Raw genomic sequence first — 17,301 nt, forward strand, 5'->3', positions numbered from 1 at the left:
ATTTAAAACACCCATTCTCCTAACAGAGTTCCTACTCTGTCAAGTAACAGAGACCTCCTTGCCTCACTGGCCACAAATAACCAAGCGGCTCATCTGACCCAAACAAACTCTAGACCCCTTAGGAAAGTTTTATGGACACAAGCCTCTTTGATCTGCAACAGCAACAGTGTTGGACCCTCCTCAGTTAAATGGTTTCTTGTCATAAGAGACCACCTTCCTTCTCACAAAAACAGAATCTCTAATGAAAACCAGAGGACTTCTTCCTTGACACAAACACCTCTGAAATCTCCCCAATTCTTGCAGAATTGGGAAGACAACTCACAAATACTGTAGCCCTTTCCAACCCAAACAATATAGTAGTCACAGACACGTTCTCATCCTTCAAACATACCATAAAGGAAAAAAAAAAATCCTCAATAGTTGACCCAATCTAACATATGATACCCAGTGTCAAACCTTCCATTACAGAGAAAATCTAGAGAGTAGATAAGCAAAAGGCTATTAATAAATCACATCTAACATCCTAAACTCACAATCCTAATATTTACAACTTATAGGTACACCTTGCACCTAAACCACTTCACACAAGTTTTACAAATTGTCTGCTAACCAGAGACATAAGAATGCCTGCCCACCTCTGCCATTCAGTGCTGACCAAGGTTCACTTTGAAATAAGAGCAGAAATCCAGTCTAATACTCCTGAAAGACATGACATTTTACAAAAGGATTGTAACAATTGAGAAGTGATGGCAACTGTACCTTACACTAATGGAGTAACTTGTGGAGCCTTCAAATATCACGTATCTCATTGGTTCTTTTAAATATACAGGTTTTGGTAGATGAATTGGAAGACACAGAGCCAGTTGTCAGCAAAGCTCTTAGCATCCCTCACTTCCTAAGACTGCCTCAAGGCTCAATTTGATCTAGTCAGGAAGAGCTGTTGAAAGCAAAATCCAAGTAACCCAAAAATAATGTTGGGTTTTGAGGAGTTCTCAACAGGGGCAAATTCCTTTTAGCAGAAACATCAGCTCTACTGTCTAATATTATTCAGGTTCCTTCACAGTCCTAAGTTTCACTTAGGATTCATCTTCCATCACTTCTGCCTGGCAATTCAACCCTATCCCGCCCGGCTATCTGACTCAACCTTAGTTACACATGCAGTCTTCAGTGCTGCTCGGGCAGCAGAAATGCAGCGCAGTTCGACATAAAGCTTTCAGTGCTAAGCAAACTCCAGAACTGTTGCACCTCTCACTACAGGCAACCACCTGCAGCTTTGTCCTTTGCTGCCTTCATTGACTTCCCATGGATACATTTTCTCAATTAGGGTTTGTAACCTCGGACCTTAACAAGCACCAAGCGACCTAAGCCTACCATCTCCGAACAACACTGAAAACCCCGTGACCAAGGCCTAGGTCGAAAAGATTACAACACTCGAGAGCAACACAACATTCTGCAAATGAGATCAAGCTCATCTGCATGGAGAACCACACTAAAAAAGACTATCACATATCATCCTGTAATTATAATCCTGACCTTGTGCTTTTCAATACTGCAGATAATGGGTACACTAAAAAAACTACCACCTGCCCAAATAATACACAGTTCTGTGCAATTCTTCCCCTAAAGAGATGATGCAACAACAGAAAAACCAAACAAAAATAAAACAAACAAACAAAACTATCAGGATAGAAGTTAGAAATGCTGCTTAATAAGCTGGAAGGTGGCATTTGCACACTACGGTGATGAGGATGCTCTAAGAACCAATTTGGAAAAGAATTTATGTAGAGGGCATGCCAGCAGCAAGGAACAGAATCTGCTCATTTTCTTTTCATCTGTGTAAAGTGGTGTTGATTTTCAGAAGGTCAGTGTGCAGCATCATGTTATTAATGGACGGTCTTGGTATTCTACCCACTTCTTTCAAGTTGGGCTTCCAGTCTCTGAGCATGATCATGTAGCAATTCTGGTTATCAAAAGATGAGGGCCAACAAACACAAATTTCTGATCTCCCTGCTTTGACAGTAATTAGCAAAAATTATTGAACTAAAGCTCACAATGCAGATAAAGCTTCACATATGGTAGAAACTTTACTTTTGACTTGTCTGAACAAGCATGAACAAAATCCACAGCAAATAATAATCAGTTCAGCCTGCTGTCTCTTACAATGAGTTCCATTTCCCATATCTCAAATCTTAGCTTGTCATTAGCAATGCTAATTAGTTCACTATCTCAATGCCACACTAGATTCAGTAAAAACTGAGATCATTGCTAATTTGAGAAGAAAGCTTGTTCTTTCCTTAATATAAATAATAGTAACAGTCACTCTAAAAAACACTCATAGAAATTAATATTGCTTATAATTTTCAATCAGATTCAAAATTTAAATAAAAATTGCAACTACCTTTTGATTTCCAAAAAGATAATAAAAGGGTAATTTAATAAAAGGGTAATTACGAATTATCACAGCACTGACTAGATTAACAACCCTGTAAGGACATACAATGACACAGCATTTAAAGTTGGGTTATATCTTGCTATGCAAGCAAGCCCGGTTCCGTATGCACACACACATTGCATACGTCCTTCTATAGCTCTCTTTCTGAAGGGAATCATTTTCTAATACCAGCACGGTAATTGTTCTTTGGTATCCATGGGCTGATAGAGGGTTTTATTTTAAAGCTCTCACACAGTACAATTCCACAATTTTTTTGTAGAAGATAAAACCCAATTATGTGGAACTTCAATCACAAGTCACAAAAGAGACCTATGCAATTAAACACCACTCTTCTACACAAAGAGCTAATTAAAGTGACATCCAGGAGGTGAACCAAACTGTCCTCTACTGAAAGAGGGAGCATACGAGCTTGCCACAGGATCTCCTGCAAAGGGAAAATGCTGAGAGGTTACTGGGAATACACTGGAACTGCTCTGCTCCCTCCCAGCAGTTAATGGAGTCCACCATCAACCACCATGACCACACAGACCAGCAGTTCAGCCAAATTGGGTCTCAGAGGTTCCAGTGCACCCAAGCTTCCCTTCTGAGGAGGTTTCTGCCCCCCACATTTCTCCACTCAGGTCAGGAGAGGGGGAGAACAGAGTGACAGGAAATGGGTACCTGTTTGCCAGGGCTGGGGCAACCAGAACCTCTCAAAGTGGATTTACCAGAAAAGCAATTCTCCTAAAGCAGATTAAGTGCTGAGACAGGGGGTCTCCATGTTCAGGGATAAACCCTCACCCCTACTTCTGCTGAGTCAAGTGCATGCAGATATGCATTTGTGCCTCTGTGTGGCACAGAAAAGGAACAATGCTCAGGGGGTTTCTAAACCAATTTTTAAATTCAGGTTTATTTTAAGACTATTTACAACCTTAATTCAACTGGATTAGGAAATCAGTGGAGACAGACTAATTTAAAACATCAAAGGATCAGCTGTACCTGAGGGAAGGTAGGCAGGAGGGGAAGGCTGCAGGAATTGTCTCTCTGAATTTAGTTGCTCTTCCCAGCAAAGATATTATACCTGACTTCCCTCTGGGCACTGGACGCCTGAGATTCAGCGGCTCGCTCAACCTAAGCAATTAGCAGCTACCTGATGTGTTGTCAGAGCTGCACTAAGCTGCCTACCTGGCCCTGGACCACTGTAGGTCATTTTGTACCACTGTTTTTAGGAGTTCTGGGTGACCCTGAGCTGCTGTGTCCCACCAGTTGCTCCCCTGCCACGGGTACAAAACCACCGGCTCAGCTAGTGGCTTTCCCACTGGCCCCAGCACGATCCCTGTTGCACAGAAGCTCCTGGGCTGCTGCACAGTGCAGACATTTTGCTAAAAACAGAAACTGGTGTTGATCCATTTCTCCCCTCGACCCTTCTAGTAGAACTAGATACAAAGACGAATAAATAATACTGGGTATAGGATTATCTTAGTACCAAAATGCTGCCCAGACAGCAGGCGGACGCATGGACACGTAAACCAGTCCTACCACAAAGGCGTGCAGAAACAAAGGAAAAATAAGTGGAGTATTTAAAAAAAAAGACGTGGGGAAAAGTCACCTCCCTCCTCTCTTTCAGTTGTTTTCCATGTATTTTAAAGTTGTAAATCCAGCCTTTGATAGCAGTAACCTACATTTAAAAATCCATCACCTCTAATTGTGAGGTAGTTTCAGGAAACGAGGCAGTGAGGTTATTTTCAGGCTATACAATGCTACCAACTGCTTGAAAAAAAATTAAAGGAAAAGAAAACCACATTTCAGTAACTGAGCAGACTGATATGCTGCTTGAGATTAATGGAGTGCTCATCTCTTGTTTAATAAAAATAAATCCTATATGCAAATACCAGTGAGGGTCATGGCACAACTCAACACCATTCCCACATCAAAGAGCCACTGTGAAGAATTCATCCGTGTATTTTTGTCAGCTGAAACAGGCATTCTTGTTTACTATCCACACACACTTATGCAAGGGACTTACAAAGGCTATGCTTGAGCTGAACTTCTAAATACAAAAAATGGATCATCAGAAAAATAGAAATATTTTTAAAGATTATTTGCTGCAGAAGTCAGTGACTTTCTCGAGAACATTCAAAAGAGCAAAATCTATCAGGAGATGGTAAGTGGCAAATCCTGATTAGCTAAAATAATCAGTATTTCACTAAAAGGAAATACTCAAAAGAAAATAAAATTATTCTGGCTATTTTCTCTTTTCTAGTGAAATAACATGTATGTTTTATTTTCAGTTTGTTCCACTGGAGCAGAGGAGAAAGAGAGATAAATGAAAGATGAGAACCATAATCCATAAGAGTACTCTCAGACTTCCACAGATAGTGAAATTTAACATTGACAGATATGACAGCAACTCATCTCAGAGTCTAAGCTCTGCTTTGGAATCAGGGACAGCACTAAAAAGAATAAGGATAAAGAACGCATATCAGCCTTGGCTGGTAAGAGAGGTAAGGTGTAAAAATAGTCTGTAAGCATTGTAAACCAAGAAAGAAAAACCTCTGTAGCTGCCTTCTTGCCATTTATTCTTTAAACTGTTGCTGTTACAGCAGAGGGGATTTTAAGTTTAGTATTAACTACTACAAAATCACCACAATTATTTGTATGATTGTACAGACCTAAAAGACCCAATGCACTACATACAAGGGGGGCATCTGTACAGTTGGGCAACAAGCTCTTGACCTGTCTGGCACATGCTCTGAATAAACTCCAACCTCCCCCCATACAAGTGCATCTGGAGAACCACATGTCACACCCAGGAACCTCCCCAGCCCACTGGTAGGATCGGGCTGCTGCGAGATCATATGGACCATATATTGCCCTCCATCACATGCACCAACTTTAGCACTGAAGCATTTAAAGTCATAAGAAGTAAACGTAGGCAAACCTTACAGAGAGGAAAGTAGATGTGTGGAGATGAAGTAGCTTCCCCAGCAAGCTGATAATAGAACCAACAGCACCCGAGCCGTGCCCAAGAGCTCACGCGTCCTCTGAACGGATATGGTTTGCTGCTTTGACTGATGGAAACAACACGTAAAGTGCTGTTACCCACCCCGGCGCTGCACATCGCACTATCTGCCCTTTACACCAGCTAGTTGCTCCTTTGTTATCCAAGAGCCTGTTCTACAGGATCAGGACTCATGTTTTTGGAACCTAGGTACTAAAACCATCGTTATTTGCATGGTAACACTAAGGTGCTCCTGTGTTCAGCAACTGCAGAGGGTTCAGAGACAGTCAAATAATCAGAGGTGATCCTGGACAAGGGAATGGGCATTTAGGCTCAGTGCTGCCCCGCATCATCAAGGCAATGATGACTATATTATAATTTAATTAATCCAGGCCTGTGCACACACTCCTACCACAGGGCCTTCAGTGCTACTGAGAACAGGACAAAAACAGGACAAAAACCCACCCAAACAGGCAATGCACACAATAGCTATGTGCTCAATACTGTGTATTAGCAAGCTGTGCTTCTACAGCATACACTTCCATGTAACTCCCCAATGAAATCAACAATTCCAAGTAGCCATCTTGATCTTAAAATTGTTCTCTTCAACAAAAAAAGGGAACAGATGAGAAAATGCACACAAGATTCAAAACTTTATTTGGTAAATAACAAGTAGACGAACAGGCACCATTTTACAAATAGATAAACACTGGAGAAGGTATCCCTGGTGCTTTAGAGCACCCTAAACATACGACTGTAGGTCCTAATTAGTACTTCCAGAGTGTATGTGTGTGTGTGTGTGTGTATATATATATATATATGTATATATATATCTGTGTATACAAGACAAAATATTTTTGCTTATGTATACACACTTAAAACAACTAAACTGAAGTCACAGATTTTTTTTCACCTACTTTTCCAACTGAAGAGATTTCTTTTATCATTTTACTGTATTTTAACAATATATTCACTACAGAACAGTTTCATAATTAAAAGCCTTTAATTAAAGAAGATTAATTAAACATGAGATAAGCGCAAATACTAAACAAACTACTTCAGAGAAAAACCAGAATCTGACCTAGCAAAATGACTCTATATGCAATTACACATGCCGTGAATTACTGTTTGTAGATAATTGCCTTGGCTGTCTCCTTAAAGTCAACCAACCACATATTAAAATTAAATAACATCAAACCAAAAAAAGGAGTCAAGGCTGATTGGATTTGCAGTTAAATGTGTTCCTGTTTTATATATCTCAGCATTAACACAGCACAGGTTCAAAATAATTTACCAGCGGACCTTAATCACAGAGTAGTGCCAGCATATTTCTGAAGCTAACTTTCAACCCTCACAATAAAAGATATTATCTTATCTAAAGATTTCTCCATAATTTATTTAATTTCCTTCAAATTACTTCTCAGACAGTAATCCCAGTCCTAGAAATACAACTAGTTTTGCATATTGTTGACTCCTAGATACATTTCCTAGAGCATTTTAAAATGTTCTTGCTGTATGATACAGTAGAAGTAAAAGGACTCATTTTTTGTGGGAAGGCTGCTTAACTAATCAAACAAAGAAAAGGCAACGCTTATGCCTTACATGTAGTAACAGAAAATTTTAATTGCTTTTGGAATCTCTGGCATTATTCTTCCAAGCAGACAGGGTGAGACTAACTTTGTACCCAAAAACATACATGCTATACTCCATAATGTCAAAGAATGAAGTAAAGCAATATGAAGGGAGGTTTATTGGCCACATTTCAGAAGATTAATTAAAAATAAATAAATAAATAAATTCACAATTTCACAGCCATCAGTGGGAACCGCAACTAAACCTGGGGAAGAGGGTCACACAATTCAGAAAGTTTTCACAAAAGGAGTAGAAGCCCTAGAAATATCCAAAAATTAAAAACTTTATTAACTTTTAATTGATCTAAAATACAAGTGTGAACATTTTTGATAAACCTATACTGACTAAGAATTTTCATTCTCTGCACCCTTAGATTTCAGAGGTACCAAAGCTGCACAATGTAAACTATCTAGCCTGGTGAAAAAAGAATTTAAAAATTAAAAACCTCTACTATTTCAATTAAAATTGTCTATTTTCAGATGTTATCTATTTTGAGGTCTTTGCAAGTTCCTCTCTTAGACTACATGACTGGGTTTATCTGCATACAGATAGACATTTCGTAGACTGTTTTCTAACTTCATTCATAAACATTTCAACTACATATTTCTTGCCAGAAGGGTGTGGAAATTACAGGTTTACATTTTTAAGACCCTTTTCCCCTAAGCAATAAGGGAACAGAAACCAGAGTAGGGATGAATTCCACCAGCAACAGAAACTGAAGTTCTAATTATAGTCTCCAAGGCAGACGCTATAGAGGTAGTCTGCCAAGACCTCTTTCATTAGTGAAAAAACCTGAAACTCTTTCAAGAAGTGTAATCTATCAAGACATATGGAAGAACAGAAGGCAATTTTAAATAGGTTTAATAGACAGTTGCCTAATTTATTTATTTTTTTAATTGAAAGACACAAATAATCTTTTCAAAAGGTTGATGTGTATGGAAGAAGCTAGCCGGAGAAGAATCAAAGTCTAGGAGTGAAAATGCAATATACGTCATAAACTTACAGAAGTGTGTATACATATGGATTTTTAAACCAAACTGCCAGGATTGTGGCATTTATAAGCACTTGAGAACAAATTCTGCTCTATGGAAATTTTTTATTACTATTGACTTCCAGAGCCAAAATTTCACTATCAGCATGTATAGCACAGGCAGCGGGTTGACACAAACACGAGGTTCATAAATAAAGTTAATGGAGGAAGGTAGACAACTCTTTTTTTCCTTGTTACCTGGTGGTATATGTAACTGCAACTTGAATCAGAGTCAAATTACTGGTGTGAGTCTACAGAGTCTGTAGAAGTTTCAAATGCTCAAAAGTAACATTAGTTTTTCCATTTTGCTTATGTTCTAAGGGGATTGTTTCTTGAGCTACCTTGACAAATACTGAGGTCACTTTATTCTTACCTCACTGGGTGCTGAATTAGCCTGTTTACTAATTTTTGAAAAATTACTGTCAAGAAACACCAGTAACTGAGATATGACTGCTATTTTCTATTTCTTCATTATGCTTTCAAATGCATTGAAAACTGAAAATACTGTATGTGAGTTAATGATGAATGGAGCTGGTGTTCAAAACTGTGCTTTATAAGATAGGCTGCTGATGATCTAATGTAAATATTGATTTAAAAGAGGAAGTAGGTAATGTTTTTCTACATCACTACTGCATCGGTTAGGAGCAGCCAATCCTTCCTATATGTGCCTGTACAGCATGTCTTTGTCAACATAAGAGACAAACGCTGTATTCTTATTGACTTCTTAACAGCTGCAGCAACATCCATTACATTCGTGAGATGAGCTCCTTGTACAGGCACTGCCAACTTGTAATTGCAGGCAAAAATGTAATTGAACACAGTCTTTTCTAAGGTTCTTAAACATTCCTATATGTAGCCTTATAAGCATAACAAGCATAAGGTCAATGTTTATCCATAAACACTATTTTATTGGATGGCTTCAAAAAAATAATAACAGCTATTTTGTAAAGCTTCTGTAAATTACTAAAACTCCAGGAAGGGAATTATGCTATACTAAAACATCACCAAAAAATAATCAACCATCATAAAACACGTTTGAAACTGATGAAGTACCACCTCAAAATAACAACATAATGCTTACAACAGTCTTCAAACAGCAGTGAGCTCTCAGTCTCAACTCAATCAATGCTACTGCTTTGCTCTGCTACTACTGCTTCTACCCCTGCTACAGACAGACCTTCTTTTTATTACAATTATTGAAAGGGCTCTTACCTCTCCATCTCGTACTCCTTCATACCTGCTTTTACTGCCTTCATTACCTGTAAGATACATATTAACATGGGATATTCATAGCAGGAGGGAATCTCGTATTTATAAATTTATGACTTGTGACTGAGCATCTCCAGAGGAATCTATATTACAAAAATATCTGTACTTCATTTAAAGTTACATCAGCAGGTCCATTTTAAAACTACATTGGATATCAAACTCATTTTAATCTTTATAAATGCCTGCAGTCTCCAGCAATAAAGCAAGTTTAATTGCCAAACTACTGTCTTCCAATGAAATGTAGCTCATCAAAATATCAGTGCTTAATTTTGAAAACTCTAGTGAACTTGGCAGCAAATCCTTTTGTTTTACTTCTATGAAACACCAGCAAAACAAAACTGGAAGATTCTCTTTTTATTTTTTTTCAATCTGAACCAACAGAAAACTACCAGAGTTAACACTGTTTTACAACCCATAAGAAATTCTCTCGGATGTGATAAGATTATTCAAGGATGATGAAGGACCAAGGAGAATGGATAAAAATGACTATCCCTAGACTTTGCAATTTTACAATATTCACTCTGAAATACTTTCACACTTCACAGTTCAGAAACCTGAGGAGCAGGAACAAAGACAACAGTTGAGTCAGTAACCTCATCAGCTACTTTTACCAAAGCTCCCTCTGGTCATCGCTCAGAACTCATGGCATCTCTGCATCACCATCTGGAGTACAGGACTGACACCCAAATACCAGTAGAGCAATATAACTCCACTGGTACAGTGCTAGGTTCAACCCGAGCAGCCTTGCTGAAAGCCTAGATTTGTCTTTGCCACACTGCTATGTCAACAGAGCAGCATCATGAAGCACTGTACTGGGGGACATCCTCATCTCTGCAGAGCAACCCAAGGAATCCTTGCACTATCCTCCACTGTGCATGGAAACACTCCTTCAGTTTCTAAGGATCTGCAGAGAGTAACCTCTTAGTTAAACTTTCCAGAGCTGTGCATGCTGACACGGGCAAGAAGAATAATCTTCTTGATTTCTTCTTTCTCCATCACTATACAGGTATTTCAGCATACAGGACAGATAGATCACAAGCAGGTCACCTTCTGCTGAGGTTCCAGCTCTTATCCAAAACCACACTTCATTTCTCACACATCACAAATGCACTAGGAAGTTCAAGGACAATGCAAGGTATATTACTGGGCTGTAACAGGAGGGATATTATCCTCTTATTTCTATCCAGCCTTTCCATTATTTTATTACTAAGCAATTCAGGGTTGCTGGGAACATTTTCTGAGTACCACTGCTACACTAAGAGCAAAAATTATTAACAGTAAAGGATCCATTACCTCTTTATGAGCTTCACTGGAGATTTTATTGGTGTAGCGCAGAACTTCCAACTCCATGTCTGTCTTAATCACACGACTTAAAGAAAAGTAGAACAGATATCAGGTTAGGTTGCAACTTCATGGCTTAAGTATATGAAATAAAAAAACCTGAAAATAATATGCGTCACCTATGGTAAAATTAAATCAAGTACACCTCAAGAGCAAAGAGCTATTACAGTATTCATGACAGCAAAGTTTTGTTGGCATTGATTCACCATTACCAAAACAGTCTTACAAAGGGAAGTCACAAGCATTTCAAACATCAGCCTGCATTATTTTAATACTAATAAACAAGTGGTCCAACCAACATTTTTTCAACTCATTCTACAACACATTAAGAATAAAAGCAATGTATTTCTGCATTTGTCATGGCTCAAACACTACTTCAAAAGGAACATTTCTACAAACATACTTGATTTACTTTTAAATACAATTTGAAACTAGTTTACATAATGAAATTCCCAGAGCTCCAGAATTTCTATTCAGCACAATCCCAACTGACACCTATTTGCAATATCTCAAAAGGTGAGGGGGACGAGGTGTCAAGAAATGCTATTTCTGTTTGGTATTAAAAAACCCAAAACATGAAATTCAGAAACCACAGCAGCAGTAATTACAGCCACGATGTCCCTTCTCTTTCACATGCTTCTGGAGGAAAAAAAATCAAACCAAACAAACCTCCCCAAATCCCCATCCTGTTCTTCATGCCTTCTGAGATACTGAATTTGTGTCTATTTATGAGCCTTGACACTCTGTTCTGAACTAATCTCAAAATTTTACCACTAAACTCTTATCTACTTGCACTGCTTTCTAGGATGTATTTCAAATAAAAGCAGCTATTTAGTGTGACATGAACAGGGAAGCAGAGATAGTTCCATACCTTCTCTTAAAAATCACCTACTGTTTCCACTGCTACACACACTGATTTCCTAATATTTCTCATGCCCATCTCAAAGGCAGCCGTGAAGTACATACTTACTGTTTACAGAGAACAAAACTACATTTATTGAATTGCATGAAAAGATTTAAATTGTATTTTCCAGCTTCGCTCCAGAGCTTGCAGTACTTACAAAGTACCATAACTGTTATATTTTGAAACTGCCACCAAGACACCCCTTTTTTATTTTAACATGCTCCTACTTACACTACCGTAGAAAACTATTTACTGTGTTTCTGCTCCTGTAGTTTGTTTTAATGAGTCCAGAAACAGGTTTCTCAGCCATGAGTGCCTCTGATATGTGACAAGAGCATTTCCCAGACAGTGATTGCATCGCTATGTGGCACAGCCATTCCCCTTCAAACACAACTTTTCTGGCAAGACTAAAGGTACCTTTGTAAAAATGCTGGTATCAATCAAAATGCTCTTAACAAACAGAAACACAGTAGAGGGGAATGGAGTGTCATTCTTAGTCAACTGAAATATGACACAAAATAATCATTATGCACATTGAGAATGAGAAGTACAAGCTTTTAAAATGTACGCTGAAGTGAAAAAATTACAGTGGGATAGTATAATCTGCTCACCATGGCTGAGGAAACAAACTTCTGCTTCTGCCCTCAGCCAAGCCATAAAGAACAGTAGCTCAAATATATTCATGTTACAATGAGGTAGCAAAGGCTTATAGAAGTTTGGAGGTTTTTTTAATCCTGTTCTTCAGAAGACTGCATGTGCTAGCAGGATAATTTAATACTTGTTTGATGTGCCTTTATATTGCTTTCAATATAGAGTTCATATCCCTGATTTGCAAGTGCCTGAAAAATAGGTTGTTTCATAATTCAGTTGTCTAATCTCTTTATTGGGATCTGCTAGTAATACAAGCTAGTAACTGCTCAACAGCAAGTACAAACAGTATTAGAACCTATGTTACCTGACTAGGTCATAAAGGTTCAGAGTCAAAGTATTTATTTTAGATCATAACTTCTCGGGTATCTTTTTGCATTACAAATTCATGCTCAGTCTCAGACAGACGTTGAATGCAGTGCATCACCTTCATTTACATAAGGTCAAGCACTGAAACATTTTACAGAAAATGTTTAGTCATTCTGAGAGCAACAAAAACCATCACCCAATTGTTAGTAAAGAAGAGAGGGAAGAGGTATAATTGTGCAGGGAACATGATCAACTTTACCCTCCATCAGGTACCAAAAAGAGAAAGTCACTGGGCTCCAATGCCATCTGCAATGGAGTTCCCACCACCATATCTGGGTAGCAGAAGGGCATGTATTTCAGCACCTTCTCACTACAGAAGCAACACTCCCATGCCAGGTTGAAAGCATTGCTAGTCAAGCACTTCGGTCAGCACTGCAGGTGATGAGAAGTCCACACTTTTCATGATATTTTAACCCTCACTTAGAAGATGAAGCTAGGAAGAAAGTCCTATCTCTGTTCATGAATGTGAACTTCAACATTCTGTTAAAAACAGCTCCTGAAACAGTTACAAACTCTGCACACATTCATTAATATTTTAATGGAAACAAATAATTTCCAGGCTCCAGCTAATGCAATTGCCAAAATGTACAGATTCAGCATGTAACGCACTTCTCAGACTAACAGGCAAAAGCTGCTCAATACAATCAAGTTAAAACAGAAGCACAAGTCTCCTACTGTCAGGATTAACCTAAACTTTTTTCTTTTTTTTTTCTCCATTTTACCAGTGTAAAAACACTTCATCTTCCTCACTCTCCTCTTTTACATACACTTTGGGCATTTATTTGCACTTGCCATACGGTGGCCACTTGCCATGTGGTGGTCTCTTCATGCATGTCAGTCATCCAACAGAAGAGAAAAGCTTTAATACAAACAAGTATCATTCCAGTCCAGAAATTAAGTTTGGGCATTTTAAGTGCCTGGATACCAAATTTCATGCACAACCTATTTTCCATTAATCAAGTGGCCAAGAGCACACAGAGTTTGAGGCGACAAGATTGAAACTTGCATAACTCAACTACACTGTCCTAAAACAGTGCTTTCGCCAAAGATACACAAACGTTTGCTTCTCTATGTGCATTCACCATTCCTGATCATGCTGCCAGAAGTGTTTGTTCCCAGTTATCAGCTCAGTGTTTATCAGCTGTCTTGTTTGGTTGGGTTTAGTACATGCATGCAACCTTAATGGCTGCTTTCTGTGACGTAAAGGGAAAATATCTGGGTTCATCCACCCCTCCTTCTCCTTCTGGAAGCGTGACATTTGCAGACCACCTAGTAAGCATAGATGCTGTCCACGTAGACATATTCTGCAGTCGTGTCTTGTCTTCACTCTTTTTCACCTCTGCTGTTAACTTTCCACATTTTATTTATAGAAATTTCTGTACCATAGTTGATATATTGATGCTCTTCTGCAAGCTTTCACATAAAAACCTGCTAACAATTCAGTTAGCATCAAAGCCAGTAAACACAGTAATGCATGTAAGCAATGGAGAAGCATTACAGTACAATGAAGCTGTGAAAGACAGCTGCATGGACACCAAACATGAAAGTTCATCTTGAAACAGTTCAAAGAGATGTTAAAAGGTTTACAATAGAAATAAAAAAAACCTCTGAAAACACAAAAAGAGTCTGCCCAGCCTTTAGACATTAACACACAGATCACTTTCCCCAAAGAAACAATTATAGTTTTTCATCAAAATAAAGAAAAATACAGAATATCTGACATCTTCCACCTACAAATATCGAATCCCATTCTCATTGAGGTTACAGGAAAATACAGCATATGCAGGCACAAAATGAGCTGTATATTGCTAAATATTTACCTTCTAGCACCACCATGACTGTGGTAGACAGACATACTAAAGTAACAAAAGGCCATTTCGCTAAGCAGTAGTGTAGAAAAATTTCCTTCTGATTACTAGGGAGATAATCTGGACAAATTTGGAGTTTGTCTTCTGTTAGATGACATTTTCTTTTCAAAACAGTGAAATCAATACTTAGCATATACATTCAGTATCAAATTTGAAATGAAAGCCCTGAAATTTAAAATGAAAGTATTTAATTGTGTTTGAAAACACAATCACTCAATTTAAAAAAAGAAAAAAAAACAAACAAACCAGGAAACACCCGTCTGCAAACTGCTGAAATGCAGTCTAAAGTAAAATTCTTTTATGTTTTATCCTTAAGTTTCATAGCAAGTCAGAAAATGTTGATACCTTGAAAAAGGATAAGTGAGCAAGGGAGGCAACAGATCCTTAATCACAAACTCTTTGCCCCTTGTCAATATTGAACCATTTTCTCTGCATTTTATTAGAAGACTGTATAATAGTAGAGTTGCCTTTTGTAGCTCACAGGTCTCCCCAGCTGGTTCAGAAAGCTCAGCCATTTCACCTCTTGCTAATGGTTTTGACAGCATGGTATAGATTGGAATTTTTCTGACAAGTTATCATGTAAAACAGAGTAGTTCAGAGCTTGCTGAATTTGAAATTGCATGCATCCATGCAAGCATACGATTCAAATGAACCAATTTCCTACCCTAGAATATAACCTTTAAAAAATTCATCTTCCTAAAAGAAAAATACTCTTAATTCTAAAAATATTATTGCTTTCCAAATAAAGTTTACTGGGCAATAACCTGACATTCCAAGGAAATTTCTACTTTAGGAAGTTTTAATACACATAGCCTGTCATTCACGTATTGATTTCACCAGACACTTAAATCCTAACAGCAGTCTTTAACATACTGCTGACTTAAAATGAAAGCCACTGAACTTGATAAAATCATTTAAAACACTTTTGAATGCAAATCTGAACTTTGGTTTCACTTAGAATTCCCTTTCCTTGAAAACCAGGTGGAGGGAAGGTGCACATTATCTGTCCTTTGTGAGATCACAGGGAGGACAAAATCAGAATTCCAGGCTGGCAGTCACGATTCACAGGAGAGAGTCTCTCTACACTAAAATGAACAGCTCCAAGCGCTGCCTTTCTGCTGCCTCAATGCTCCATCTATCTCAGTACAACCTCAGGGCATGGATCTCATGTTTGTCCATCCCTCAGCTTCCTGAAGAAGATTTAACCCCCCATTAATACAAACCACAGAGGTTAAAAGCTTATCAAGTGACACCTCGGTAAGGTGGATGGAACCAGAATGAAAGCTAACTTGGTAACAAGCTTGTAGCCTTAATCCAAAGCCTTCCACAGCTAAAATTATCATCTCTCCCCGTAGTGCTGCTGTGCCTACAGATCAAAGCTTGGAAGTGAGACTAGGCCCTTGTTCAGGTCCCCTTTCTTGCCCCTTGTCTTTCTCTGCTACAGAACAGAAAAAGACAGACGAAGAAGAGCACAAAAATGGCACTGTCCGCTTACAGATGTAGCTCCCTCCTCCGCTCCTCAAACAGTTTGTCAGATCACCCAGAGAATCCTCCTCTGGCTGCTGAACATGTGATAATGAAGTGTCAGAGGCTGAAAGTTCTCAACATCTTAAACATCAAAAAAAGTCCTATACCAAACCAACCAACTAGAACTCAGGAGGAGTCACCTCTGCACGAAAATAAGACATTATGAAGAACTTCTAACTTGAGTTACCCTTTCTATTATTCTTGTAAGCAATGCAGCATGGCATCAGGTGTGAACATTTCTAGATCTTCCCTATCAATATCTGTAATGACAGGAGCTTGATTAATTAAATGATAATGATAATTCGAAAAACACAAAAGGTTTTGCTAAGCCCCTTCTTTACCTAATTGTGATTAATTTGGGCATCTGAAAAGTACATCCCTACACATCAATTTCCAAGCTTGTCTTCTGTGTACATTACTCAGGACTTTGCACCTCACAGGCTGCACCAACTCTTAAATTCAGAAATCAATTCTATAAGATAAATTCTTTGTTTTGGGAAAGGAAGGGTCCAAATTCTAGAAGGACAGAATAGGCAAGATTTAAAAACTGGTACCATGAGCTTTCTGTGTTACAAAGCACTTGCATTCCCCTTCGCACTCATCAGCAGGATTTGTAAGCAGTGAGTCCCACTACTGTACATCTCCAGGTCCATCCGTGACTCAGTGATGCAACAATGTCTAAGCAAAGTTTCCCTGCTTCCCACTGTCCTTTTACAGCTTTTTTTATGTCATGCCAAGCAATGAAAAATGGATGTAACAACAGAAATAAATGTGGCCTATTAAAAATTCTACATGTTCTGAAATTGTATAGATGTTCAAAAAACATCTCCACAGTTTTCAAGCTGGAAATTAGATGTAGATGTAGTAGTAGAAGACTGTTTTCAGCCTATGTGCTAATAATCAACATTAAAAAGAGTAATAGGTAGTAGCACATAACACAGTAACCTACAACAGTGGTATTCAGAACATACACTTTTCTGTTTGTTTTTTAAGATCTGGAGCTTATCGGTCTTAACTAAGGATTTGCTTTCTCATTTATATATTAATACACTCAAAAAGCTTAGACAAAAACCTAATTCATAAACAAAAATCCCCTATGTTGTTTCTTCAGTTAATTTCCTAAATGGAAAACTAGAAAGCCCTAGTTATGGAGCAATCCTGAGGACAAATTCAGCAATGTGACCAAAAGAGGAGAACTGGTAAAATGCAGTAGTTTTGCAAGCTACTAATGCACTTAGTCACGCTCTCCGGTTTTGCCTATTCTAGAGAGGTTATGGCAGA

At 38.3% G+C, this 17,301-nt stretch overlaps 1 protein-coding gene across 1 annotated transcript in view; it reads right to left on the reverse strand.

Annotated features, from left to right (window-relative positions):
• Positions 1 to 17,301, reverse strand: part of PEPD (peptidase D) — a 134,638-nt gene that overhangs the window by 89,457 nt on the left and 27,880 nt on the right. Inside the window, exons 8-9 of the mRNA XM_010174910.2 lie at positions 10,657 to 10,732; positions 9,307 to 9,353 (exon numbers count right to left, since the gene is read on the reverse strand). Of these exons, the coding sequence (XP_010173212.2) occupies positions 9,307 to 9,353; positions 10,657 to 10,732 (123 nt within the window). The remainder of the gene's footprint in view (positions 1 to 9,306; positions 9,354 to 10,656; positions 10,733 to 17,301) is intronic.

The sequence above is a fragment of the Antrostomus carolinensis genome, unplaced genomic scaffold (assembly GCF_000700745.2).
Source record: "Antrostomus carolinensis isolate BGI_N321 unplaced genomic scaffold, ASM70074v2 scaffold14739, whole genome shotgun sequence".
In the NCBI taxonomy this organism is placed as follows: Eukaryota; Metazoa; Chordata; class Aves; order Caprimulgiformes; family Caprimulgidae; genus Antrostomus; species Antrostomus carolinensis.